The 27931-nt window shown below is 46.3% G+C and overlaps 1 protein-coding gene across 2 annotated transcripts; it reads left to right on the top strand.

The window, feature by feature from the left end:
- The first annotated feature begins 60 nt into the window (after nt 1–60).
- pcnx1 (pecanex 1) lies at nt 61–27931 on the top strand. Of its 2 annotated transcripts, none has more exons than XM_019872555.1 (35): nt 61–829; nt 2112–2326; nt 4828–4927; nt 5345–5381; nt 6605–6667; nt 7104–8735; nt 9990–10119; nt 11144–11340; nt 12280–12373; nt 12733–12790; nt 13376–13593; nt 14023–14176; nt 14276–14308; nt 15431–15602; nt 16235–16345; nt 16600–16691; nt 16782–16891; nt 17768–17873; nt 18194–18286; nt 18380–18530; nt 18970–19111; nt 19217–19394; nt 19591–19699; nt 19911–20040; nt 20121–20179; nt 20579–20794; nt 20868–21121; nt 21235–21465; nt 21732–21832; nt 21975–22356; nt 22566–22840; nt 23064–23242; nt 24019–24497; nt 24828–24968; nt 25663–27931. In XM_019872555.1, the coding sequence occupies exons 1-35, from the start codon at nt 677–679 to the stop codon at nt 25801–25803; spliced, it is 6936 nt and encodes a 2311-aa protein (XP_019728114.1). In that variant the 5' UTR covers nt 61–676; the 3' UTR covers nt 25804–27931. The 2 variants fall into 2 exon arrangements, with proteins under 2 accessions (XP_019728114.1, XP_019728113.1); XM_019872554.1 differs by having other exon boundaries at nt 13361–13593.

Below are 27931 nucleotides of genomic sequence, written 5' to 3'. Positions count from 1 at the left end.
ATTTTTTTAATATTTTTCTAATACAATACTGTATTTCAGTACTGTATTTTCGTTCAAATATTTTTAAAAATTGTATGTTTTCGCGTGGTTATTTTCAATAACATGTTTGTAGTATTCTAAATTTTAGATTTTATTTTCTAATATTTGACTTTTTAATTGATATGCATGGGGGGATTCTTTATTCCAGTATTCACCCGTAATACGCAAAATTAACACTAGATGTCGACAACTTGTTACTATTGGGCCAAATTGGAAAAACTTCACTTGTAGCATCAGCTGTTGCTGAAATAAACTCTTACTTGTTTCCTCAAGTACATATAAACGTATTATAGTTCATAGAATGACGGCATTTGCAGAAAATGTTATACAAGCTAGCCTCTTCGCGCTCTTCTTCGCGTAAACCGCGACGGAAGCCACGAAGAAGAACGTCAACGCAGGGCGTGGTGGGATAGCACTGTCCTCCGGTGGAGGACTCATTTGAGCAGCCAAGCGCCCGGGTTTGGCTTGGCTTGGCTGACGGCTGACTGGGGCTAGCTAGCGGCGCTAGAAAGATGCCTAGGCCAGTGTCTCAAACCAACAACACGGCGCTGTTCGTCCTTTAGTCGTCGTCGGTGGCGGCGTTCAGGTCGTGCTCGCCGGCCGCGGTGGTTCCCGTCGTCGTCCGCTCAAGCAAGCCATGGGCTCGCAGACCCTCCAGATCCTCAGGCAGGGGGTCTGGGCTTCAATCACCGGCGGGTGGTACTACGACCCCGACCAGAATACGTTCGTCAACGCGCTCCATCTTTACATCTGGCTCTTTTTGCTATGCTTCCCCTTCACGCTGTACATGGTGAGTTCCCCGAGCTTTCTTTTTTCTTCTGCTTTCTTCTTTTAACCTCGCCATTTTATTCGACAACCAAGGGAACTCGCGTTTCTCCTCTCGGCTTCGGGTCCAGTTTAGTGGCCACTGGGACAGTAAAAGCCTCCCTGGTCTGTCTCATCTGTAGCGTACACAATGTAACGTGCCATTAAAGTCCAACAACACCACGAAATTCCCCTTTGTGGCTCAAAATAGACCGTTCTTTGTAATATTTATGTTCGTTTGAGCTTGTTAAGTGACTAAATTCTTCAAAATAACGCCTGCTTTTTATGAGTTAACCGTCTCATTTAATTTACACTGGATCTTGAGTGACTTTACTTTTTTTATTAGATACCCCCAGCCCCCTTCAACTCTTATATTATTCCTTTGTTGATTTTAATTTGGTTAATTGTTCAGTCCCAGTACTAAATAATTTTTAATAAATTATTTACTCATCCGTTATCTTTACTGCTTGTAGTGATTTGGGCCAGCTTATCCCAGCTGACTGCAGGGGCCATTAAGATAGATACAATAATGAAAAGACAAAAAACATTGTTTATTTGGATTTTTGGGTCACATTTGGGTCAGATTGCCCCTGAAACATGATTGCTGTTTCCTGAGAAATGACTATAATGGGAACATTAGAAACAATTCACGCAGTCTTTAAATTCATTTTCAAAACTCCACCGCTGCCCTCAGATTTCTATTAGCACAACCCCAGTGTCAATTTCCAGGGCATACTAACTTCTATATTGAGGGTGTTTCAAATTAGTTTATGGCTCGACTTCTATTCCGAGAGTGGAAATCCACCAGTCAGCTCTGTGATTTATAACCTGAGCCACAGCTAATAGCAATGCCAACGGATGTAGAGGGTGTTTCAAGTGCAGTGGCAGAAGATGTGGGCCGGGGGTCAGCGGGGGGTTATTGTGTCGTCGAGATACAGGTGTTCATTTACACTCACGATCAGCTTCTGGACGGTTGTTATTTATTTATTTATTTGTTTGTTTGTTTTTGCGGACCAAAACAGTCGCATCTACTGACACACAAAACCCCTTGGCCCTCAAGATTTTTAAAACGAGTACCGCTTCAAAAGATACTAAGCTTTATAAATGCCACCATAATAATCGATATAAAAATGCTGTCACATCGTAATGACATGTGTTCATCAGAAACAAGAAAGCGCGTTGGCTTCCCCATTAGAGCTCTGTTGCTAACCAAAACAGCAGCACAGACTGAAGCACATAAACAGCCAAATGTCCCTATCTTGCGGTAGGCGCTGCCGCCCACCATGGTCATTGTGGGCATCTACTGCGGTGTGATCGCCGCCATGTTCCTGCTACTCAAGACGGTCAACTACCGGTTGCACCATGCCTTGGACGAGGGCGAGGTGGTAGAACTGCAGGCCAAGAAGTCGCAGGGCGGCCGAGGTGGAGCCGAGGTTGTGCGCGACGTTGGCGCTACCCGACGGCAGGACAGCAATGGCCCGGGGTAGGTTTTTGGGTGTTTGGTGGGCAGGGGTTCTTTTTGGGACTCGGTGATTGGTCACGTGGTGGCTGATTTAACTCACAAACTGTTATCACCAACATCAACACGTCATTCTGAAATTAAGTTCCGTCATTAATTAAGGAGGGGGGGAAAAACATTAATTACACTCGTATTGTAAAATGTAGCGCCTGTTTCCAGCGTTAGCGGCTAGTGGCTAGCAGCTTGCTGCCAAGCAACTAGGCTGGCAAGAGCTGACGCATTCCTATTTTCAAAGCCAATAGAATAGGCGAAAATAACTCCGCACACTTTAATGCTTGATTACGTTTTGGGTTTGGTTTGTTTATTTAGTACAATCTAAAAACAGGGCAAGGAGGGAATGAAGCCTCAAGGGCTTGCACAAGATTCCACTCCTTTGAGAAAAAATATTTTCACTCTGGGATGCAGCACTTCATCACCAAGCCAAATTGAATGTTTTTCCCGCTTCGCCAAACTCAAATAGCCCTCCAGCTCCCACGATGACAATTCTCCGAAAATAAGAGGATGTAGTACCTATCAGAAGCTGACGCCCATGCTAATTTGTGCATCCAGGCGTACTGCAGCTCTGCATAGCTTTTGACTTGATAGTGCTTTGGCCCAAAAAATTGTAAAATTATAATTTGTATTTTTACCATTTAATGCAACACTTTATCACCAAACTGCCAAATTACACTTGCTGTGTCATGTTTGCGATGTATTTTTTTTTGGGGGGGGGGGGTTGCAACATGAGAAGCCTTTCTTGCTTCAGTGAGATATTTCCAGCTCAGTTGACCCACGCGCCTCAGGTTTGGGAATATGTCCACAGAGTCGCTGGTGTTAAATTCCAGAGACTCAAATGGCCCAGACGAAGGATACTTGAGTTCTAAATTCCAACAAATTATGTCTGGTCACAGTCAGAAAGAACAATAGTTGCTTTCTTGCAGGGACAATGTATGATGTTGAATGAAACGTCACAGGGGTATCAACTTTGGAGCCCCCATATGTTACCATTTGGTGTAAGGGAACACAATGCAAAACAGAAAAGTGCTTACCTTAAAAAAAGAAAACCCCTGCTAGCAGCCAATTCTCCCAAGAATGGAAGCTGAATGTACACCGATTCTGTCTTCACAATCGTAACTCACAACACGCATATACAGTATCAAATCGTCTTTCCCCATTGCCCCCTCTTTTGTTTAATAAGAAAATTATCCCTGTCGCGATTGGAATTCACTAACACATACAATAATAAATAACACTTAAAATTATGAAATGTAAAGAATTTCACAGTTTGTCTATCATGATTTTGTGCGTCCTTGCCAATTTACATTGCGGTCCTTCTGCTATGTGTGCCATGACCACCAGAGGGCAGTGTGATGCAAAAATGCATGTAATTACACGAAGAAGAGTTTCACAACAAAGTTGCAGGCATGTTCGTTGCTTTTAGGATATATGACTTCCATTGTGATTTGTTGTGGTCAAATATCGATTGCTTAAAAGTTTGTAACCACTGAGACGTCAGCGCGACTCTTGTCAGTGGCTCTTTGCATTCTGTGTTGGCATTAAGCTAGCTGGCAATCGGGGTTCAATACATAAAATGATATTCTCTTTGTTTGCTGCTTGAACTTCATCTAGGAATGGCAATAAGAAAAATGCGGCTAGCGCAGACTCGCGCGTCAAGACAAAAACATGGTGCGAGTGACGACTGTATGTCGACATAAGTGTGGTCCCTTGTAAGTCGAGATATCGCTGTGTTTGCATGCAAACATGAAAAAAAACAGTTTTCCATAATATGTCCCCGGTAATGCTTATTCACCAAGTCTAAAAGCTCCTGCAGAAGGAAATAAAAACCAATGAGGTTGCACTCTTTTATTGCCCTTAACCGGACCGAGTGACTCATGTCGACATTCCACAGTGGCGGTCCTTCGCTGGCCCCTTTTGGAGAAGCTCAAAACACAAGCACTCCCCTTTTTGCCCAGCTGTCATTTGCCTCCACATCTGGAGGTTCAAAGTTTTTTTTTTTCTCTTTTGGTTAGCGGAGTCAATGTTACCCACTCAAGGTGTTGCTGTTGTTGTTGCGCGCTCCGTGCGACCGTTTCCTGGGATGTTTATCTTCACCGCTTGACCGCGGTTACGAAACCTCCCCGTTGCATGGAAATGATTTATAGACAGGCCCGGGGAAGGCTGTTTGTTTTTCAGTTATCACCGCCCGGTTGAAAAAACACATCTGGGCTAAAGATAGACCCCGGGGCTACTTTGCATCACTCAAAAACTCATTACCGTCATTTATTTCACTCGTCGAGGTTGCGAGAGGCAGCCCCTTTTTGGAGTTGCGTAACCTCTTTTCGCCCTTCATTCAATCAGCTTGGCTGATTGAAAGGATGGAGATGAATGACGCATAACGCCGGCTGACAGTTGCACCGAGCATTAGCTTGATGAATGACACGCGAGGACAGTGACTAACACAAGTGTTTGTGTGCGTGTGCGCGCAGAGACCCCGGAGGGGGGATCGAGATGGCCGACTTTATCAGGCAAGAGACGCCGCCAGTGGACTGCAGCTCGCGGAACTCTTACATTGGGATGGAGCAGCAGGTATTTCATGTCATGCGGTAGTGGGTGGTAACAAAATACACAGACTTCATTCATCACTGTATTGAAGTCGATTTTCCTTTATCTGGACTTAGGTGCTTATTTTTCTGATGGCTTTTTTTTTTAAATACTTTAACTCCCAACATTTGAGAACAGAATATGTACTTCCTAATCTTTGCATTGTCAAAATAAAATTTCTCCAACCTCTGCCGATACGACCTAAAAAAAAAAAAAAGACGTCAATAGGGAAAAGTCAGCCACGGTTGAGATTTTTATTGATTGAGGTGCGCTTCCGCCAGCACAGGAAGAAGATGTTCCACTTCATTAAGATCGCGCACTTTGTCAGTTGACCCCGCGTGAACATTTTGCCCCGCCGAGGACACGTCTTCTAATTTATCATCTTTTACATTCCAATTCCAGACGGCGTCCACCCTCGGCAGAGCGACGGGAGCCAAAGGTAACGGAACGATGGTGGCAACCTCCCCCGTTCACCCGCCCTCACGTGCTAAGTTACTCTTGGCTAACGTGTCTGTCTGGCTTGCCGCGCAGTCATGGAATGAGGCGCTCGCTAGATAAGGCCGCAGTGTCAACACAAACTTTGCGGTATCTGTCAAGGCACGATAATTGGAAAAACAACTCACGGTATGCTGACTCTTGCTGTTTTACTCCTGTTCTATGGGCGTCCGTAACGCACATTTGAAACTGGGTGACGGCACACGCAACAATCTTTTTTTTTTTCTTCTTCCTTGGATCTTATCAAGCAGACTGAAACAGCTCCTACAGTGTCTTTACCCAAAATGAACAAAAATTTAAGGCCAATTGTTTTTTAGAGATATTTGACAAGGACTCGCAAATCTGTTCCAACCCAGTCCTGTAGGGGGCAGTAATGTGTATTCAAAACAGGTTTCACCTGCCTCACACAGCAAGTTTTCGTTTCTCCTCGATTTGGTGGGTTACTGCCCCTTTGACAACATCCCCCGGGCCCAATCCAAGTAGACTGTAACAGCAAAAAATGATCAATTCCTCCTGCTGCGCATACACCAAAATTGAAGGCAAAAATCTTAGCCCACTGCCCGATCCTGGAGCTTTTTTTCACCCCCAGTGCTCCATCTCGTGGTTTTCTGGGGTGTCTGCCCCGCTTGGCCCCAATGCAAGCGGGCTGCATCGCCGTCTGTGCGCAGAAAATTCCACACACCCATTCAGATTTGCACAAAAAGATTCTGTTGCTGACCCTCTGGAAATCATGTTCTGCTTGACTAAACACAACTTCCTGACTTTCACTTTTGTGCTTGGTGGAGGTAATAAAACTGTCGGCTCCCCGGTGGGTCCGTTGTTGTGTGTGTTGAAGAGCCTTTCGTCCTTTCTGCTCGCCTCAAAACACAAGAGGCAAGGCGCATTGTTCTTGAGAAAAATCGATTTTGACAAGAGGATTTTTCTTAAAAGGCCGTCGGGACGTTCAAGAGAACATTCCGGAATTGGCTTTGCTTCTTCGGGAGCGGGGTGTTTCTGGGGAAAGTGTTTGGGACTATCTTTGACTTAGATCTCACCTGAAGGTAGATTGTGCAGCGAAACAAAAGACGGTGGCGTCAAACAGGAAGGGCAACAAGCGGCACCTTGCCGAGTGTATTAATAATTGATTGAAGCTGTCGTCTCCTAATTGCTTCCCCCCTTTCTTTGCAGATGTGGGAAAGACGTCAGATGACTTCAGCCTGACTCTGGTGGAGAGCTGCAGTCACGATCACGGTGTGTACACAAGTTCAGTTCAAGGAGGGGCGGGGTATTAAGGAAGTTTTCATCTTGGTCAGCAAATAGTTGCGTTCCTGAAGAAGCTGGGAGATTAAGCAACCAAGTCAATCTTTAGTCATCCGCCTGTTTCTGAAAATCTGTCTGTGAACAAGCTGTTCTTCACTCTTGCACCGCTTCTGCCAAATTTGGGGGCTAATTCACAGAAGAAACTTTTGACGCCAATTTCTCAGCCAATGATGTAATGAGCTGGAAGTTTCAAATTGGAAAAAAAAGCATTTTGAAGCCTTTTTTTTTAATGCAATGTGAACAGTACAATGAATTAATGACAAAAGCACTCCAAGGACCCGACTATTTGTATCAAAGCTATCAAAAGGGTTCTTTTGCACAGGGTGTCCCTTGCCAATATATGACACTTTCCTTTTTGTGTTTTTAGATCTGCTGTCCGACACAAAGATGTACTGCCTGGTTCCCAACGACTCCTTCGCGTCCCTGCAGCCCTCCACCTCCTTGTGTCCGTCCGAGCTGTCCCGAGAACACCCCGAGCTCTGCAACGCGGCCGCGTACCACTGTAGCCTGTCGCACGAGGAGGCCACCCCTCACGTGTCCTCGCAGTCGCAGACCTTTAGGAAAGAGCCCCGCTCGCGGGGCCTGCCTCGGACCTCCAGCTCGGCAGGGTCCGCCTTCCCCGACCCGGGCCTGCCGGACTTTGCGCTCTATCCGCCGCCCAGGAGGGGGGGCTTAGATCCCGTGTGCGAGCTGGAGGCTGCCAGGCCGCAGCGGGAGGCGGCCGAGCGGCTCTACCAGCAGGACCAAGCGGTGGCCTCCACCTCGGGGCTCGAATGTTACAAGCACAAAGACCCACACAGGGTATCCCGCTCCGTCTCCAGGGAAGCCGGAGAGGGCGGCTCAGGTTTATACCAAGTGGACGCAGCTGGCGGCCGGAAGGGCCGCAATGCCGGGAGAAAATCGCGACGTGGCGAGCGCAGTGCCGAGAGCCTGCGCAGCTTGAGCACGCGCAGCAGCGGCTCCACCGAGAGCTACTGCAGCGGCACCGACCGCGACACGAACAGCACCGTTAGCAGCTTCCACAGCGAGCAGACCAGCTCCACGCATGTGGAGAGCCTGCTGTCACTCTCGGGGGACGAGCGGTTGCGGGAGCGGGTCGACGCGCCGTCCGCCCACGCCGACAACAGGACGTGTTCCCGGGCAGTCGGCGGCCTTCCCTCCAGGGAGGCCAACAAGAACCCACACGCAAACGAGCTGACGGCGAACCAGCCGGGGACCGTCGTGTCTTCCGCACCTCCTGAGCTCACCGAAGGCAGCGGGAGTCCAGAAGGCCCAGGCACCAGGACCGGTGCCGATGGCTCAGTCGAACCGGTCGCCTCGGATCGGGTTGAGTCAAGCAACCTCGTTCAAAGGACTTGCTCTCTGTCCAGCGGCCGCAGCGGGCGGCGGCGGACGGGCAAGAAACGGGCGAGCAGTTTCGACGCCAGCCGCCACCGGGACTACATGTCGCCGCGCGGGTTGGCCAAGCCTTGCAGCGCCGTGTTCGCCGGGGGTGGCGGAGAGGAGGATTCTAGCGACCACAGCGAGCTGAGCTGTGCCTCCAGCCTCCCCTCTGCCCGACACCTGAGCACGGACAGCTCCTCCAGTGCCACCTCGCGCTCCTGCCACTCACCCGAGGGGCGCTACGGGGCCCTCAAAGCCAAGCAGACCGCAGCCAGTGCGCCGTCGGAGGCCGGAGCACGGGCGGGAGGGACGCGGCGCTCCTCCCGGCGTACCCCGAGCACGGGTAGCGCCAAGACGCACGCCCGGGTGTTGAGCTTGGACAGTGGCACCGCCGCCGCCTGCCTTAATGACCCCACGCGCCTCGGAGCTCCCGCTGGGCCCCGGCCCCTCACCACCTCCAAATCTGACCTGGAAGCCAAAGAAGGGGAGGTCCTGGACGCCGCATCTCTGCTGGGTCGGGCTTCCCATCTGGAGTCGGTAACGCGCTCCAGGAACAGTCTGCCCAGCCAGGCCGTGTTCTTGGAGGCTCAGGACGCCGTCGCCGCTTGCCTGCGGGGTACGTAGTGGGAACCTCCGCACATTATTGCTGATACATGTTTCAAGGGTCTTGTCTAAATCCAGGGTATCATGATGACATGGTGTTGACACACTGAAACCATCCCTGCCCTTAGTCGGCGCTGTTGAATTTGTTTAGGATATTTAAAATTGTGACTTTGTCATTAGGTCTCTTTAATATTATTTTTTTAACAGTTTTACAGCTTTTGAAATGAAGAAAATTGTCACGGGCTGGCCCGTTCCCTGTCCCTAATGAATAGAGGGGTCCACTGTATTTAAAAAAATTTTGCTCCAATCAAATTGAACGATGAGATTGTTTTCATTTTTAATTTTTATGGATTTTTTGGGGGGAGGGGAGGCAGTACAACATCATCTTTTGGATAAATTTGATGGAAAATGTTGAAGGAAACCCATTTTCTGAGGAAAGAGTTCTTTTTTTCAATTAAATGAATTTTAATTTTCCTTTGATGAATCTTAATTTACTGGGCTGTTTTGACCTGTTGGACTCGGTTAACGAACTGATTTATTTTGAGGTGTTGAGGTCAAACATTCATGCCGGATTCATTGTTGCTTTTTGTCCAAATCAGTGTTGTTGTCATCGTTTGTTTCCATGAGCTTGGCATTCCCCCATGGATTTTATGACACCACAGCACGTGTTTTGTGTTGATCTTAGACAAACAGCTGCTCTCTTATATGTGACACACACACACACACACACACACACACACAAAGCCTCATGGGCTTCCCCCTCTCCCCACATTCTTCAGATCTGCAGGCCGATATTTTACTTGCTTGTTATTTCTGAGTTCTTGTGAGAATATTAATCATTTGTCCGTCGCGGATACACAAAACTGTTTTTCCTGGAACAGTTTTGAAAATTAGGGGCAGGGGGGAACAAGAAAAACATTCACAAAAAAAAAAAAGTTTATTCAAGACATTTTTCCTGAAAGAAAAATTGATAGCCTAATAGAGTGCAATAAAGTCAATTTTAACTTAGTGTCACATTATCAATTAAAAACATCACTGTTCTTGCTAAAAATAAATAAATACATTTCTCAATTATCCAATGTCATGGTGATATGAATAGTGTGAATGGAGATAACTCGACGGTTCTTGAATTCATTGTATGGTTTTGCTTTCTGTAAACAACATTGGCAATTGTGTTTTTGGGCAAAAGTTTTCCAGAAAAAAAAAAAAGACGAAAAAAGAAGAAAAAAATCACTGACTGCCATACTGTTGTCTTTTACCATCACAGCCCCCAGCAGCGAGGAGACTGTGGTATTCCGCCGCGAGCGCAGCACGTTTCGCCGGCAGGCGGTGCGGCGGCGGCACAATGCGGGCAGTAACCCCACGCCGCCATCCTCCCTCATTGGCTCTCCCCTCAGGTACGGTGTGTCCTTCACGTGTAGTTTATTTCTACAGTGTTGAGATAGTTTACACACCATTGCTACATGAAAAAATGACGAGATGAAGCCACAGATTTGTTTGCATTGTTCTTGTACATCACATTTCCAGCCATCCGTTTTCTAATGCGGTTATCGAGGGTCGCATGTGTGCTGGACCCTATCCCAACTGTCTTCGGGCAGTAGGCGGGGTACATCCTCAACTGGTTGCTTGACAATCATGAGGCACTGTGCTTCTTATCGAGCACAAAAGGGCTGGTGCTGGAGCACCACTATGCGACTCACTTTTGGGCCACAACACATTATTTGAGAATCCCTCGCTCAAAAGACTCCGACAACTCTTACTAGCATTTATGCTAAGTCCCGCACATTTTCAGTTTATTCTTGTGTTGCTTAATATGCACTGTTCCAATGGAATAAACAAATAAATAAATAATAAAGGGCCTTTTAAAAAGTATAGTCACATATTGAACTGCAATAATTGTGTGTGTGTGTGTGGGGGGGGGGGTGTTGTTGCGATTATATTATTTTTCAGTCACTTAGCCCTAAAGCACACTCTCATCACATGTTGTTATGTCTTGCTCAGCATGTGATCCCTTTCATATAATTCCCTGCTATTACGGGATCATGTCATCTTTTTCATAACATTTTGGTTGGCCAGGCAAAGAACAGAGTCCTTTCAACTTTGCCAGGCCTGTCGAATCAATCTTCTCTCAACTGCGCATGATTTGCCGGTCACGCTGTGTTGCATCGATTTGCTTTTCCAAGTGCTTGCTTCTCACGCCCCCCCCAAAACCCACTCAAGTAGCACCCCTTGGGCTCCCAGTTTCACCAATCGAATCAAGATTTGGTAGACAAAACAGGGTGTGGGAAAACGTCTCAAGTCCTCAGCAATTTTGCTTCCAAGCATAGCCCAAACAATTCTTAGACCGACCAAGCCTCCAGTTACCTTCCTGGCTTTGGTGGCTTCTCACATTGACCCCCCCCCCCCACTTGTTCCCCGCAGTCTCCAGGAGGCGCTCAGCCAGGCCTCCCAGCCTCCCGCCTGCCAAGACAAATCCACTCAGCCGTCTCGCACCGCCTCCCAGGTGACGGTGCTGAGTGCCAGCGCCTCCCTGCTGGCCAGGAATGGAAGCGCGCACCTGGACGGCTCTCAGGACAAGGCCTCGACGGTCGGCACCAGCAGCCTCCAGGACGACCTTGGTAGGGAGCCAGCACATGTTGTCCAGTTTAACCTGATTCTCTTGGTTTGGAGGGTAACAGTAAAACCCCCGTTTATAATGTGGAATATGTTCCAGACTAACGATGAACCGCGTAATGGGGGGTGGGTAGCTTAATCAGACAGTCTGTCGTTCACGTTTAGCTGACTGACGCCATCAGATCCCCAAGCAGAGTTCACATTATCCATGCTCCAGTTATCTGCATTTGTTGATGAAGCGTCTGCAGCCTCCCTCCAGCATAATCGGCAATAATAGGGATGGTTGTTAGGCTAAATCCAGGTCCAGACTTCTTTCTTTATGCAAACCGTTGTGTATTATTTGAATGTCATGACAAACAATTAACTCTTTCATTCCACAAGACGTACTTGTACGTCTTTTTAAAATTAGGCCCCGCCTACCAAGGACGTACTTGTATGTCTAAGTCTTTTCTTTGCGTCATAGAGAGGAGGAGGGTCTGATGCAATCTGTGAATGAGAATAAGCCGTTTGCATTGTAAATCATGTAAAAAAGCGACCAGTGGGTGGCAGTGGTGCCTCACGTGATTGAAATGCATGCTTTTACAAAAAGCTCTTTTTCTCAGTTTTTTGCCCATGAATCGCCATTTCCATGAAACTTAGCCATTTTGTAATGCCAATTGCTGAAGAATGGAAAAAGATAGAAACAATTTTTTTCTGCTGAAAGAAGAGAGTCCAAACTTTATTTTGGTAGGCTCCATGTTTATATAACATGAGAACCAAATATTCTGTGGGCCTTGCGAGATCAGTCAAAATCCAGTAAAACGCTGGGATTGAGGGGGTTGCTCCGGTGAAAATGGCTGGGATTGAATGAGTTAATTAGCGCAAATCTCTCGGGCGTGGTTTCCCCTTCAGTTTTGTCTTAATGTTTATATTCATATCGATGAATATTTTTTTTTTTTTTAAAGGAAAACTCACACCCTCCTTGTATGAGGCTGTCGGTTGCGACATGTCCCTGGTCAACTTTGAGCCAGCCACCAGACGAGCCTCCAATAACATTTGGTGAGCAGCACACACACGACCTATATATAAAACTGGTCATGAATCAGCAGATTTTTCTTTAGGATAGCAGACCGGCAAAGCCTGACCGCTTGTCGTCGTGTCCGACAACTGGAGGTTAACCTCCACTGTGTACGTGGCTCGAGCACAAAGCGGTCACACTACCTGGCCTTTATCTCATCCACTAGGCTCCATGTGGGAACTCTGAATGCCTCTCATGTGTCTTAGATAACCGCCAATGGAATGCTAATTGAATACAGCGGGTGCCTCCTCATATAGTTAAAGCAGTTTTTGTGTGTGTGTGTGTGTGTGTGTGTGTGTGTGTGTGTGTGTGTGTGTGTGTGTGTGTGTGTGTGGTGCAGGGACACAGACTCCCACCTCTCCAGTTCTACCTCAGTTCGCTTCTACCCTCATGACCTGGTGAGTAGAATATGTTGTGTACACAACAGTGTGCGCCGTATTGGAGTAAGAATCCAGATGGCTCCAAGCGAGCAGCGGTAAAGCCTTTAATGCTTCTACCAGCATATTAGAGTCGCGACGTAATGTGGTGCCTTGATTTAGAAGTTTAATTCGTACCCGAATAAGATCAAATAAAGTCTATTTTCCCCATTGAAAGTACTTTGTAATTGAAATGCCATGTATGGTGGAAGTGGCCGCAACTCAACTCAAGCACCACTTTGGCAAATAGTGAACAGTTCTTCAAAAAAGAAGGTTTCAGCCTGTCTCGTGCCACTCCTAGTCAAAGTGTACTGTCAAACTAAACATAAAATGAGGAGAATCACAATTTAGCCTTTAGTCTGCAAGCCTAATGAGAATCTTAACACAAAATGGAAAACTCTTGTGGAACCTGTGTTGCAACAGATCTTTCAACAAAAACAATTCAGCAACACACCGAGGAAAACTTGTTTGGTAGAATTTTGTAAAGTTGTCAAAATGAGTGCACTCTAAACTGGGAGGTCAAGGTGCCAGTGTACTCTGACGGCGAGGCAGCTCTCCCTCCCTCAGATTCGCCTGAACCGCCTGCTCACCATGGACCCGGAGCTGCTGGAGCAGCAGGACGCCGACCTAAGCCCGGATCTCCATGCTGTGCCACTGGGACCCGACGACCCGGCGGCGGCCGCTGCCGCCGGCAAAGCAAAGCAGTACTACCGCCTGTGGCTCATGCCTTACCTTTGGGTGGGGCTGCACTTTGACCGCCTCACTCTGTTGGCACTGTTCGACCGGTAAGTGGCAACAGCAACGTGGCCCAGCGGACTCTGCGTGGTCCTCCCCCATTGTTGTGTTGTTTATGTTGCCGTAGACCAGTGACCTTCAACAGTTATTAATTTTTTGCTTCTGTTTGTTAAAAAATATATATACAGGAAGGGGACATTTTTCAAACATCACATTTTTGAAAAAATTGTAATTAAATTATTCTTCCAAAATCGCTCAGCCCTACCTCTAAACAACGGAATCATTTTCAAGCCCTTTTCACACTGCAATTGGCAGAGTGCATTGGTCTCTGCAGTACTTATGCCTGAAACAAATATTTGGAAAATTAAATCAACAAACATCATGAAAAAAAAAAACAACAGTAAAATGGTAAAAATTCATCAACATTGAACCCATTGCAAGTTCAGCCATCCCTGAATGTTTTGATACTTTTGTCCCAGGAACCGGGAAGTTCTGGAGAACGTGCTGGCTGTGGTGCTGGCCGTCCTCGTGGCCTTCCTGGGCTCGGTGCTTCTGGTGCAGGGCTTCTTCACTGACATCTGGGTCTTTCAATTTTGCCTCGTCATCGCCAGCTGCCAGTATTCTTTGCTCAAGGTGAAAGAATGTTAGGGTTTGAAAGACTTACTTTCAGGTTTGTCAGTTGACTTCATTTTATTTATTTATTTTTAAAATTTGAATCTGTTTCATTGGCAGAGCGTTCAGCCAGACTCCTCCTCTCCCCGTCATGTAAGTCAGTGCTCATTGTAGGATATATTTATCTGTCTGTGGGGGGAAAAAAAAAAAATCTAATTTCACAGAAAGTGAAAGTAGTATGTCTTTGCCATGTTGGAAAGGTGAGCCGCAGTCACTGAAGCATTTTCAGGGACATATTTTATACTGCAAAAACACATTACATGCAAAAAAAAAAAAAAAAGTTATGTTTTTAAAAATGTTAAATAATACCGTATAAAGATGGTAAATATTAAATAATCATTGGAACCATCCATCCATCCACTTTCCGATCCGCTTATCCTCACAAGGGCCACGGGGGGGTGCTGGAGCCTATCCCAGCCGTCTGGGACCGTTTGTCAGCCAATCGCAGGGCACACAGAGACGAACAACCATCCACGCTCACACTCAGACCTAGGGACAATTTACAGTGTCCAATCAGCCTGCCAAGCATGTTTTTGGAATGGTAGAGGAAACCGGAGTACCCAGAGAAAACCCAAGCAGGCCCGGGGAGATCGTGCAAACTCCACACAGGGAGGCTGGAGAAGCAACATGGCTCATGCTGGCCCGACAGGACTTTTGTAGGCCTCAAAATAGACACCTGGATTATAAATTATGAAAAAATGCTTAATCTCCCTTAATCCATTTTTATTATTTAGTACTTTTCTCGTGTTGGTTCTTTTAAAGCGACCCGCTTACTCTGCTTCCGTCAGCGGCCGCGTCTTTTATTAATGTCCCTCCTACTCGGCCGCGGGTGACAATGGCTTTAAATAGCCTACCCTGAGTTTAGCGCGTGCACACACACACACACACACACACACACACTCCTGGGCTTTTCATAACATTGCTGACACAATTTTAGGAAGCTACTGGCTCAAAGTACAAAGGCTCAGGCCTTTTTTATTTTGCAAGGTTACACTCACCTTGTGTCATTGATTGTAATTGTCTTAAATAGACACATACAGTCCATCCCAAAATGCAGCAGCTTCCTCTAAAGGCACGGTATGCTCCACAGCAGTACCACTAAATGAACAAATAGAGCATGAAATGCTGATCTTATATGAAACTTGAAGGAAATGGCCTCGAGGTGAACTGATCTGGTCTCGGAAGTTGACATTGCCTCTCTGTCGCCACCTACAGGGCCACAATCGCATCATCGCCTACAGCCGTCCCGTGTACTTCTGCCTGTGCTGCGGTCTCATCTGGCTGCTGCACTACACCAGCTTGAGGACCAGCTCGTCCCGCTTCACGCTGTACGGCGTCGCTCTCACCAGCTCACTCATCCTGGCCTCTGCGAGGGACCTCGTCATAGGTGAGGGTCAGCGTGCCGCTGGGGGATTATGGTCGTAGTTGTGATAATGGTACTAGTTATGATGGTGGTTGTCGTATCAGTAGAAGGTAGGTAGAGTCGCCAAAACTTGTACTCAAGTAAGCGTATTGTCATGTAAAAAAAAAAAAAAGTCGACATGTAAAAATAAGTAGTCCTCCAAATAATTACTTGGAAGTAAATAAGTATTATGAGAAAAAAAACTACCGGTACTCAAGTACTGAGGAGGAACTGATGAGTTATTTTAAACAGAGCATGAATGTCAAATTACAAAAAAACAAACAAAAACGTCCAACTATATCCCTTCAACAAGCGCAATACATTCAATTTGAATGGATTGTGCCGAGTTGAATGATGAAGTCATTTTTCCAAAAAGTAATTCAAGTAACTTTACAGCTACTCGACTTGTAGAAGTGGTGATGATGATGATGATGGTGGTGGTAGTAGTAGTCGCACTGCGGGTGGTCGTGATAGTCGTCCTTGTATGAGCAGTTTGACTGATTTTGGGCTAGCGTGGCTGAACGTGGACCTCCACCGGCGCCAACTAGTCCTGCGCCCCGCATAAAGTTAAATAATTGTGTTTTCGCCACGACTGATCTTCTCGTGTGTGTTTGCAGTGTTCACTCTGTGTTTCCCCATCATCTTCTTCGTGGGCCTACTGCCACAAGTCAACACCTTTGTCATGTACCTCTGTGAGCAGCTGGACATCCACGTCTTTGGGGGCAACGGTGAGCCACAACACAACACTTAGCACTTTACCGTCATGAGGAGAAGCAGCTCTGTTGCTTCTTTCACACTGGCTGTCCCAAGCCGGCATTTTTCTACACGGATTATACACAAATCCTTTCATTGGAGCATCTTGCTTTGGCTGCGTGGACAAACACCTTCGCAGAAGGAGACATTTTGGTTTGACATTTTTAATTGAAATGCTTTACAATAGTTTCTGCAATTGAGTAAATTAAAACTCCTCTTCTGCCTGCAGCCTGCACCAGCCTGCTGTCGTCATTTTACAGCGTCCTCCGTAGTGTGCTGACCGTAGCTCTGCTGTACGGCTTCTGCTATGGCGCACTCAAGGTGAGTGAAGATGCATCAAATGGTCGCAATGTTGTATGGATGGTCACTCGGTATGTACATTAAACAGTTGCTACATTTCGGCTCTTTCAGGAGAACTGGGAGCCCCATCACATCCCTGTGCTCTTCTCCATCTTCTGCGGTCTGCTGGTGGCCGTGTCGTACCACCTGAGTCGGCAAAGCAGCGACCCCTCTGTCCTCATGTGAGCACACGCCACCACAGTCACTTAGTACATTCTGTGGGCAAAAGTATTGGGACAGGCAGCCTTTCTCCAAACAAGAAGTGAATCAAATCTGAAGTTGTCACGACTAAATTCCCTTGTATTAGAAAGACTTTTATTCGATTAATCAGCGAAGTCAGCTGTGGTAAAAAAAAATGTTCTCAAGGGCCACGGTTGAGTTTTAATTTAAACTGATTATTTGTAGATAAAGTAAAAAAAATACTTGACGATGAAAGGAATGTGGAATATTTTAATAATAAAATAATGATCATTCAGTTTATCACTAAACTAATTTCATGACAGGAACTTCTGCTATTTAACCATAGGTTACTGAGCCCGGCCCACCACTTGTGAAAATCTGTGAAGTTGTAGTTGATCATAGATGCCACTAGATGGAGCCAAAGCTTTACATTTCAGCGACTTTGGAAAATGTTCAGCAATGAACAAAGGATACTTTCCAAAATGCATCTGCAAATATCAGAAGTTGTGAGTAGTGAATTATGAAGCGATGGGACAACGCTGACACAATTATATAATTATTTAATACGAATAACATTTTAATTAGATCTATGTATGAAATTATTTCTTGCGCTTTTCTGGTTGTATTAACATAATTGATTTAACCAAATAAGACATTAATTTAAAAAACATGCATCAAACAATTTTAATTATTAATTAATTTTAGTTCAAATTGGCTCAATTAATGTAACAATTGATGGCAGTTAATGCCCTCTTTGCACACTCATAGATTAATTCAGAGTTGTCTCCCAATAGTGTTGTCCTTCGAGTGTATCAACACCATCAATAATCGCAGTCAAATCCCTGAGCATGCTAACATTTTCAAATGTCGTCTCCTAGCTCACTGATACAGTCGAAGATTTTGCCCAATCTGCGAGACAGCGACCCTGAGGACCCCTTGTCGGAAGTGCAGGACCCTCTGCCCGAGAAGCTGAGGGCCTCAGTGGTGAGTTGCAGAAACGTTCGAATCGGGTGGGTCATGTCATTGTGCTGCGTTCAGGTGTCAAAACAGTGAATGGGAAACCAGACGCAGGCTGATTACCTTTTTGTTTAATCAAAATAAGACATTTGCAAACATCTGCTCTTACTTGTTATCTACCAAGCCAGACCTGAATCATAATCAATTCATGTTTTAAAAAAAAAAAGTAAATTTAACATACAGTACAGTAATTTGAAAATGATTTTCCAGCCATATTATTAATAACCTGCCTATGACTTAGAGCTGTTTTCTTAAAGGTTTTTAATAAATGACTCATTCATTTGAAGAACGAGCGTTTGCAGTCCGACTTGATCGTCTGCGTGGTCATCGCCGTGCTCTACTTCGCCATCCACGTCAGCACCGTCTTCATCGCCCTTCAGGTGTGCGCGTACACCCGCCATTCATACGACGTTTCGGAACTGTTTTCATTTGTGCGTTATCGGCTTTGTCATCTCCCTCTGTGTCTGCCACAGCCCTTCCTGAGCTACGTGCTGTATGCGCTGCTGGGCACGGTGGGGCTGCTCACCCACTACCTGCTTCCCCAGGTGCGCAAACAGCTGCCCTGGTACTGCTTCTCGCACCCGCTGCTCAAGACCAAGGAGTATTACCAGTTTGAAGTCAGGGGTGAGTACACGACACTGGCGACGTCATCGTCTTAACCCTGGGTGGTATGGAACTTTGCCTGAAGGGCTACTTCCAACATAGATTGTAGACTTTTCTGTTCACTTCCAAGCATGGGTCCTTGTGATTTTGTTTTTTTGTTTTTTCACACGTCCTGTTGATAGACATGACCACCCAGTTTCATATAGATGGGTGGAACTGGGCTAAAGGGGGTGAATTAATTTCAAATTTCCCAGTTAGCATTAAAGTGCAAGTTTATTTGTTATAAAAGAACTTAAAATATACAAATAACATAAAGCGGCTGCACAAGTGCATACGGCAGCTTATCACGCGCTGTCTGTCCCCCCCACGGCCCCCTCCCAAAAAAAAAAAAACTTCAGAGAGAGGCATTTCTGGTGTGAGTGAAGGTTGTAATCCTATTTCTTGTCCTCTCTGGCGTCAGACGCGGCTCACGTGATGTGGTTCGAGAAGCTCCACGTGTGGCTGCTCTTCGTGGAGCGCAACATCCTCTACCCGCTGGTCATCCTCAACGAGCTGAGCGGCAGCGCCAGGGAGCTCGCCAGCCCCAAACGACTGGACACCGAGTGAGAGAAACATCCACACTTGAAAAACAATTTTTGGAATACCACTTTTTATTTATCTATTTCTTATTTATTCATTTATTTTGTGAACAACATTCTCTTTTCTAGGGTGGGCGCGCTGATGATCACAGTGGCGGGCCTGAAGCTGCTGCGCTCGTGCTACAGCAGCCCCACCTACCAGTACATCACCGTCCTGTTTACCGTGCTCTTCTTCACCTTCGACTATCGGCACATGTCGGAGACTCTGCTACTGGATCTCTTCCTCATGTCCATCGTCTTCAGCAAGGTGCGTGGACTCCCCTTTGTAGGTAAAGTGGGTGGTGTTAGATTTAGTTAATAGTGATAATTATGTCTTCTGTTCATTTGCCCTTGTTAGTGTGGAGTGCAAAACAAGAAGCACTCGCCTACTTTGTTGACCGACAAAATCTTTTCTCCTCTGTGTATTGTTGGAAAATTTATTTTTCCCTCTTGTTTTGGCTAAGCTGTGGGAGCTGTTCTACAAGCTGCACTTTGTCTACACCTACATCGCACCCTGGCAGATCACGTGGGGATCAGCCTTTCATGCCTTCGCTCAGCCCTTCGCCGTGCCTCGTATCCTTTCCATGCCATCTCTTTTTTTTTTTTTAATAGATATTTTTATGATTCTGGTCATGCTCTCGAGTCACAGGTGTCAGCTGTAAATTGTCCCTTCTGTAAAAGGTTGACTCAGCTAATCTAATTGAGGCCATAGTTAAATAGTTGACATGTTCTTGAGTTTATACACCTTTTCCCGCCTGGTCCTTGACCTCCTCGCTTGCTGCAGACTCAGCTATGCTCTTCGTCCAGGCCCTGGTATCAGCTATCTTCTCCACCCCACTCAGCCCCTTCCTGGGCAGCGCCATCTTCATCACATCTTACGTCCGGCCCGTCAAATTTTGGGAGCGCGACTATAAGTAGGGAATCTCACTGTAAAAAAAAGTCTCTCTTCCAAACTCAATCTAAATTTTTATTTTTTTTTTCCTTCCCCACACAGCACCAAAAGAGTCGATCACTCCAACACCCGGCTGGCCTCACAGCTAGACAGAAATCCAGGTGAATGGCAAATTGGATATATGTTATGCAGTGAATATGATCAGCATGAAAAATAACAGTCACCAGTGTTGTATGTAGCCAAAAAAAACATGAATCAGTAAACAGAGAATGAAAAAGGTTCCACAGTGACAGCAAGAGTAATCGGCGGCATTGTGTGACACACAGGGAAATGTATGAATAATTACTCGTATACGTACACAGGGATGAATATAAATAGCAGGAATAAATATTCCACATATTGGCAGATGGGAATGAATTAACCAACGGGAATAGTGGAGCGAGAGCTCTTGGATACACTATGCATACGGTTTCTGCGGATGTTTCCAAAAAGCAGCAAGAATTGTCAGCAACGTTGGATGTGCTTTACAGGCTCTTAATAGGAGTATTTCTTCCCAACAGGCTCAGATGACAACAACCTTAACTCCATCTTTTATGAACACCTGACGCGCTCACTGCAGCACAGCCTGTGCGGCGACCTGCTTCTGGGCCGCTGGGGCAACTTCAGCACGGGCGACTGCTTCATCCTGGCCTCTGACTACCTCAACGCCCTGGTTCACTTGGTGGAGATCGGTAACGGCCTGGTCACCTTCCAGCTCCGAGGGCTTGAGTTCCGAGGTGAGCTACGTTTGCCGGGGCCGTACATTTGACACCCCCCAAGCTAACCCCTCGGCAACTCGTCATCTCCTAGGTACCTACTGCCAGCAGAGGGAAGTGGAGGCCATCACAGAGGGCGTGGAGGAGGACGAGGGCTGCTGCTGCTGCGAGCCGGGCCACCTTCCGCACGTCTTGTCCTTCAACGCTGCCTTCGGGCAACGTTGGCTGGCCTGGGAGGTGCTGGTCACCAAGTACGTGCTGGAGGGCTACAGCATCACCGACAACAGCGCCGCCTCCATGCTGCAAGTTTTTGACCTGCGACGCATTCTCACCACCTATTACGTGAAGGTCAGTGGGTGGAAATTTTAAGCCTAGCAGTGGAGGAGTACTTTGTTCTATCTTTGTATTGGGGTACCGAATGGAATGGTATCTAAAACACTTTTTCCGACCTGCCTCTTCAGGGTATCATCTACTATGTGGTCGCCTCGCCCAAGCTGGAGGAGTGGCTGTCCAACGAGACCATGAAAGAGGGTCTGCGGGCATGCAGCGAGAGGAACTACGTGGACCTGGATCCCACCTTCAATCCCAACATCGACGAGGATTACGACCACCGGCTGGCTGGCGTCTCCAGGGACAGTTTTTGCAGTGTTTACCTGGGCTGGATCCAGTACTGCAACTCTCGCAGGGACAAGGTAGCGAAATTTTATTTTTAAAGAATCTAAGTGAGCACAGTCGACTCGCTAGCCATACTGAGGGCTCATTGAGAGAAAAACACAAAGGAACGGAGTGCATGTTGCTCACACATCTTGAGAAGAAGCACAAGTGAGCCTTGAGCATCCGTGCCGGGGCTGTTTGTAAAACCAAAGTATAAGGCAGTATTTCTTCGTGGGCCTGGGTGTTTGTGAACCGAGGTTCCAATGTATACCTTGATATTATTCATATGTGTTTTGTGTTATAGCCTCTGGACAACGAGAGAGACTCTCCTCTGGTGCTGCTTTGCTTCGGTCTGTGCGTGCTGGGAAGGCGAGCGCTCGGAACGGCGGCTCATCACATGTCCAGGTTTGGCAGACGTTTTGGAACTCGCAAAAATCCTCGAGCCCTTTTGTTCTGTGTGAAAGCACTTGTTCACATTCATATTCCTACCATGTTCCGAGTGAAAGGCACAGGCTAATAAAGACGTCTTGTGTGTCCCAACCCACAGCAACCTGGAGTCTTTCCTGTACGGGCTTCACGCTTTGTTTAAAGGAGACTTCCGCATCTCTTCGGTGCGTGACGAGTGGATATTTGCCGACATGGAGCTTCTCAGGAAGGTGGTGGTGCCCGGCATCCGAATGTCCCTCAAACTTCACCAGGACCACTTCACCTCACCCGATGAGTACGAGGAGCCAGCGGTGCTTTTCGAGGCCATCACGGCCCACCAGCGGAACCTGGTCATCGCCCACGAAGGTGACCCGGCGTGGCGCAGCGCCGTGCTGTCCAACGCCCAGTCGCTGCTCGCCCTGCGCCACGTGCTGGACGAGGGGACAAATGAGTACAAAATCATCATGCTCAACCGCCGATACCTCAGCTTCAGAGTCATCAAGGTCCAGTAACATTTACTGTGGGCAGAATATGGGAGATTGGTGTCACATGTTGGAAAATCCAGAGTACAGCAATTGTTGTCTCATGTCGGATAATCCAAAATTCTCAGCTATTACTTTGATAATTTCTGATTAATGAATTTATTTTTTTAAAAAGTTAATGAATTTCTATTCCTTTATTCAAATGGAAATGTTGCGTTGCTGTGGTGCAGGTAAACAAAGAGTGCGTGCGGGGTCTGTGGGCGGGCCAGCAGCAGGAGCTGGTGTTCCTGCGGAACCGCAACCCAGAGCGCGGCAGCATCCAGAACGCCAAGCAGGCGCTGCGCAACATGATCAACTCGTCATGTGACCAGCCCATCGGCTATCCTATCTATGTGTCGCCGCTCACCACCTCCTACTGCAACTCGCACACACAGTTGGGCCACATCCTTGGCGGGCCCATCAGCGTCGCCAACATCCGCAACTTTGTGGTCAGCACTTGGCACAGGTTTGTGTTGCTGTGTGTGCGTGTGTGTATTGCATTCATCTTGTGTCAAGGAAATATGTTGAAGTGAGTTGATGATTTTCATTCCGATACAAAAAAAGTTGTACATTGCTGTCATCTTGTGACATCGAGAGGAAATTTGAAACGCTTTAAACCTTATTTGCTAAGGGCTTGGTCCATTTCCAAGATATCTGGTTCAGTGCACAGCTCATTTTTATTCTTGCAGGTTACGAAAAGGCTGCGGCGCAGGTTGTAACAGTGGAGGGAATATTGAGGATTCTGATGTCGGCGGGATGTCCTGTGGCAGCGGGAATGGGACGGCGGCTGACTCACAGCAGAGCTCCATGTCGCAGGGCGGCAATTCCGGACCTGGCGGTCTTCACTCGTACCAGCCGCACGCGATGGGTGAGGGAAATCGGTACCTTAACTCGTCAGCCGTTAGCGGTAAATGGCAGGTGTCACAAGTAAAGTCCCTCAAGCATTTGGTTGACTTTATTCAAACTTGTTGCTCATTTCGTTTTGACAATGGACAATAGCAGCCAGTTAGCAATAATGTTAACAGCGGGCCACTTTGTGTGATGTCACACAGTTGATAACACCTAACAATAGCAGTGAGTTGGTAGTTATTGTTCGCAGTCGACCACACTGTGTCATACCAGAGAGTCGATAAAACGCTCAATGTTTCACAACAATAGCAGCTAATTAACGGTTAGTTGCCGTTAACGGTTAGACCCCTACTGACATTTGCCGCTAACGGTAGCTAGCTGCTGTGTGATGACTACATTGTGTGATATCACACAAGTTCCACAAACTTTGATAACAAGTAACAATAAAAGACAGTTAGCAGTTAGCAGCTAACCTTAGCAGTCAAGGCCATGGTGTGATATAGCGGCTAGTTAGGATTTGCGGTTACCATTAGCAAGTGACCACATTGTGTGATGTCAGGCCGAAAATCAGTAACACACTAAACCTTCAAGATACTTGACAATGCTAACATTAACGGCTAACTAGTTGCTCTTGTCCCCTTTCATCAAATTATTGACTTTATGCTAACTGGCAGCTATTGACCTTTTGATAATGGGTGACAATAGCAGTTAGTTAACCATTAACAGCTAACTTTAGCAGTCTACTGCGTTGTCACAACGCTAATGGCAGCCTGGCCGTGCTTTGTGCGCATCCAGGCTCCAGTCAGAGTTCCCAGTCCGTCCAGTCCAGCCTAGTGCGTCACTCCCCAGCCCGGGCGTCCGTGGCCAGCCAGTCATCTTCGTACCGCTACGGCGGCAGCAGCCGCCACTCGTCGCTGCGCACGTCCGCCACGGGCCTGGAGGCGTGCCGGCGCTCCTCCACCAGCCAGCTGTCCCTGCGCACGCTGCCCACCTCCCTGCAGCTGCGGCTGGGGCCCACCTCTGACTTGGCTGGCCCTTCGGCGTCGCTCTCCAGCCACAGCATTCCACCATGCAAGCGGCACACGCTGGTGGGCCTCCTGGGGAACGACGGCCTCTGCGGCGTGGTGATGGACCCCCTTGGCCAGCATCACCACCACCACCAGCAGCAGCAGCACCTTCATCATCACCACCCGCAGCATCACTATCACCACCCGCAGCAGCATAACCCCATCGTCTCCACTGTGCGCAGGGACGACATCTCGTACAGAGTGCAGGTGTGTGGTACAGTACATCATCGTAGAAACAGTTTTCATATGAAAGAACGATCCTCTTCATATGTGAATAATGTTTTGTTTTTTTATAAGTAGTATTTATTCAAGGAAAATCTGTTATAATATGAAATTAATTAATTTATCAATTTATATGAATATCGAAGGCCTAACACATAAAGACTACATGAATGAAGTAATATTTTTTCCAGACATGCCTGTCTCCTGTAAAAACCTTAAAGATTGGAACGAAATTCGCAAACGATGAATACAGCGTGATGAGCCCCCCATCGCCACTGGCTTCCATAAGAATCTCATTGTTGCGGTTCTGTCCAGATTGTGGACCCAAATCAAGTGCTGGAGAACCTCAACATGTCCAAGCGGAAGGAGGTGCAGTGGCCGGACGAGACAGTGAGACTGCGGGCAGGGCGGACCTGCTGGAGGGAATGGAGCCCCCTGGAGGGCATGGAAGGACATGTGAGTTCGGAGCTACCCAGAACTACGTTGCTTTCAACATCCTACAAATGTCATCCAAATACGCACCTAAAAAACACTCCTAATGTTATTAGAAAAAAGGCTCTAATCAGATGGAATAACGTTGGATTTTTTGAAGATAATTAACATTTTTGCAAAAAAAGTCCCTTTTTTTTCCCCCAAGGTAAAAAGTAGTTATTATTATTTTTTGCTTTGTTTTGTTTTTTTCAGACAGAAAACAAGTCTGAATTTTTTTTGAGTTAATTATAGTTAGTTAATTTTTAAAAAGTCATTTTTTCCGAGGTCATATTTGTTTGAGGGGGGAATCCAAGTTCTTTGATTTATAAAAGTATTTTTTTTTTTCAAGATAAAAAAAGTAATGTTTAATATTCTTCAAGTGAAAAGATTTGTGTGTCAGACAGATATTTAAGACATGAGACAACTAATATGTTCCTTTAAAGCCATCCAGTGTCGAAGTGGCTTTCTGCGCACCATTTCTGTCACTTTACCTTCATAATCTCACTTCTTTTTTTTTTTTGTTGCGTGCTCATTTTTGAACCATCGTGTCAGCAAACACTTTTTTAAACTTTGCTCTGATGATTCTGTTTGTTTGTCCTAGTTAGTGCCCTGGGAAACTGACCTACTTCCTCCTTGTGTCGTAATTTGTGAGCAGCTTGTCATTGTTATGCGTTTCCAGGTGATTCACCGGTGGGTGCCTTGTAGCCGCGAGCCGGCCAACCGCTCCCACATAGACAAGACCATCCTGCTGGTACAGGTGGACGACAAACTGGTGCCCATCGTGGAGACGGGCGTCATCGAACTGGGCGCCGAGGTTTAACAGGGGAGCCTAAATAGCAAGCACACCAAGAGCATACACAGGAACCGGGAGCAGACGAAATCTAAACACAATGCAAAAAGTGCAAGCTGAGGCAGGGTACGCTTTTTCAGGGCTTATGCTAGCGGTCCAAAACATTGTGTGATGTCATGCATCAAGTTGATCACTGTCAACGTGAGCTGGCTGCGCGTGTTTTAGTCTTGCGTGTGACATCGAGTAAGGTGGTCGACTGCTAAGTTTAGCCGCTGCTGTCGCTTGTTAACAATGGTGGAGCTAAAGGCAAGGTAGTCGATAACCGCCGAGTAGAAGGATACATGTTTTCGACATTACATGTGGCATTGCAGTGTGGTTGACTGCTATCGATAACCTCTGACTGCCAACTAGCCACTACCGTCACTTGTGAACGATGGTTCAGCTCACGGCTAGTTAGCGTCAAACGGTTACATTTAAGGTAGAATGTTTTTGACTGTAAGCGTGACATCACACAATGTGGTGGACTGCTATACTGTATGTCGTTAGCCGCTAGCTACTGGCCACTGTTAATTGTGAGCAATTGATTGATTGAGCATGTTATCAACTTCCTATGTGGCATTGCAATATGTGACATTAGCATGTTATGGCTAAGTAGCTACTATCGTCACTTGAATTTTTCGTGACAGCACAATGTGGATGACCTCTGCTGTTTGTCACTAATGGCTAACTCGACGTTAATGGCCAAGTAGCGTGATTTGTTAACAAAGTTCGAGCTAATGGCCAATGGGTTAACTAGCAGCAATTGTCGCTTCTTAGAAAGATTGTGCCTGTTTTCAATTATGAGACAGCCTGGTATGTAAATTAGACGGGACGTCTCACAATGTGGTCGGCTGCTAACAGGAGCACCTACCTGCTAACAGGAGCACCTAACTGCTAATTTGCCGTTATAGTTGCCTGTTATTAAAGGTTGTGCACATTACCAACTTAGTGTGACAGTGCACAATGTGGTTGACTGATCACAGTAGGAGCTGACGGCTAAAAAACCCTGCAAACTTGCTTCTAATGTCACTAGTTATCAACGCTCAAGCATTTTACTGACCTTGCACGTGACATCGCACAATGAAACTGACAGCTAAAGCTATTGGCTAAGATAGCTGAGCTGCTATTGTCATTTATTGAAGGTAGATCATGACATCAATTTTCCGTGCGACATCGCACAATGTGGTTGACTGCTAACAGCTGAGTTACTGCTAACTGCTGCCAACATTACTTTTGAAAACAGGAACTGGGAGTTCTCATCACAACCAATCTTGGGGGGGGGGGGGGGAATCAAACCACAGGGAAAAAGTGCAAGCTGAGGCTGACTTTTTTTTTTTTCACCGCCTCCTTCCCCTTTTTCCTCTCACAATCTGCCTTGCTTTTATCATCTGGTGAAAAATGCTGCATGACAGTCAAGCTCATTGATTTCTATGCATTTTTGTGTTGATATATTTTGGTGTTGTTAATAATTTGCCAAATATGCCTGGTTTTGTCATTTCTGCTACGACCCCACCCCTGCCCTGCACCGCCCTGTTGCCATAACAACAGAGGACATTGCATTGTAGTCATTCCACTCGGATTAGTTTGAAAGTATTGACTTGCACTATCATTTTTATTTACAGTGATGCACTACAATCACACTTGTGTGCGCGTGTGCGTGTGCGTGTGTGTGTGTGTGTGTGTGTGTGTGTGTGTGTGTGTGTGTGTGTGTGTGTTTATAGATATACAATATATATCTATACACACATACAAAATAAACACGCCTACATATATTATCACACTCTATTTATTCTGACAGACTCTGAATGGCCGTGGTTATACCGATGCCTTGGAATGACGATTAAAATGCAATCACCCTTATTTCTTTTACCAACTTGAATATAACTTTTTATTGTATATTCGTTTATATATTTACACATATAAATATATATGTTGAGTGTATAAAATATTTATTACTGTAAAAATATTTACACTTTCTGCTTTTTGAGATAAAAAGGTTAATGTATTAAAGGACCATGGGGTTGAAAACAAGATGCAGATTTTTTTTTCTGATGGTTTGTTTAACTATTTAACTTAATTGCTTTTCTATATTGAGAAATAAAAAACGTGATTTATTGCA

The sequence above is a fragment of the Hippocampus comes genome, unplaced genomic scaffold (genome assembly GCF_001891065.2).
Source record: "Hippocampus comes isolate QL1 unplaced genomic scaffold, H_comes_QL1_v1.1 scaffold92, whole genome shotgun sequence".
NCBI classification, from domain to species: domain Eukaryota; kingdom Metazoa; phylum Chordata; class Actinopteri; order Syngnathiformes; family Syngnathidae; genus Hippocampus; species Hippocampus comes.
This window is presented reverse-complemented; position numbering and strand designations above follow the sequence as displayed.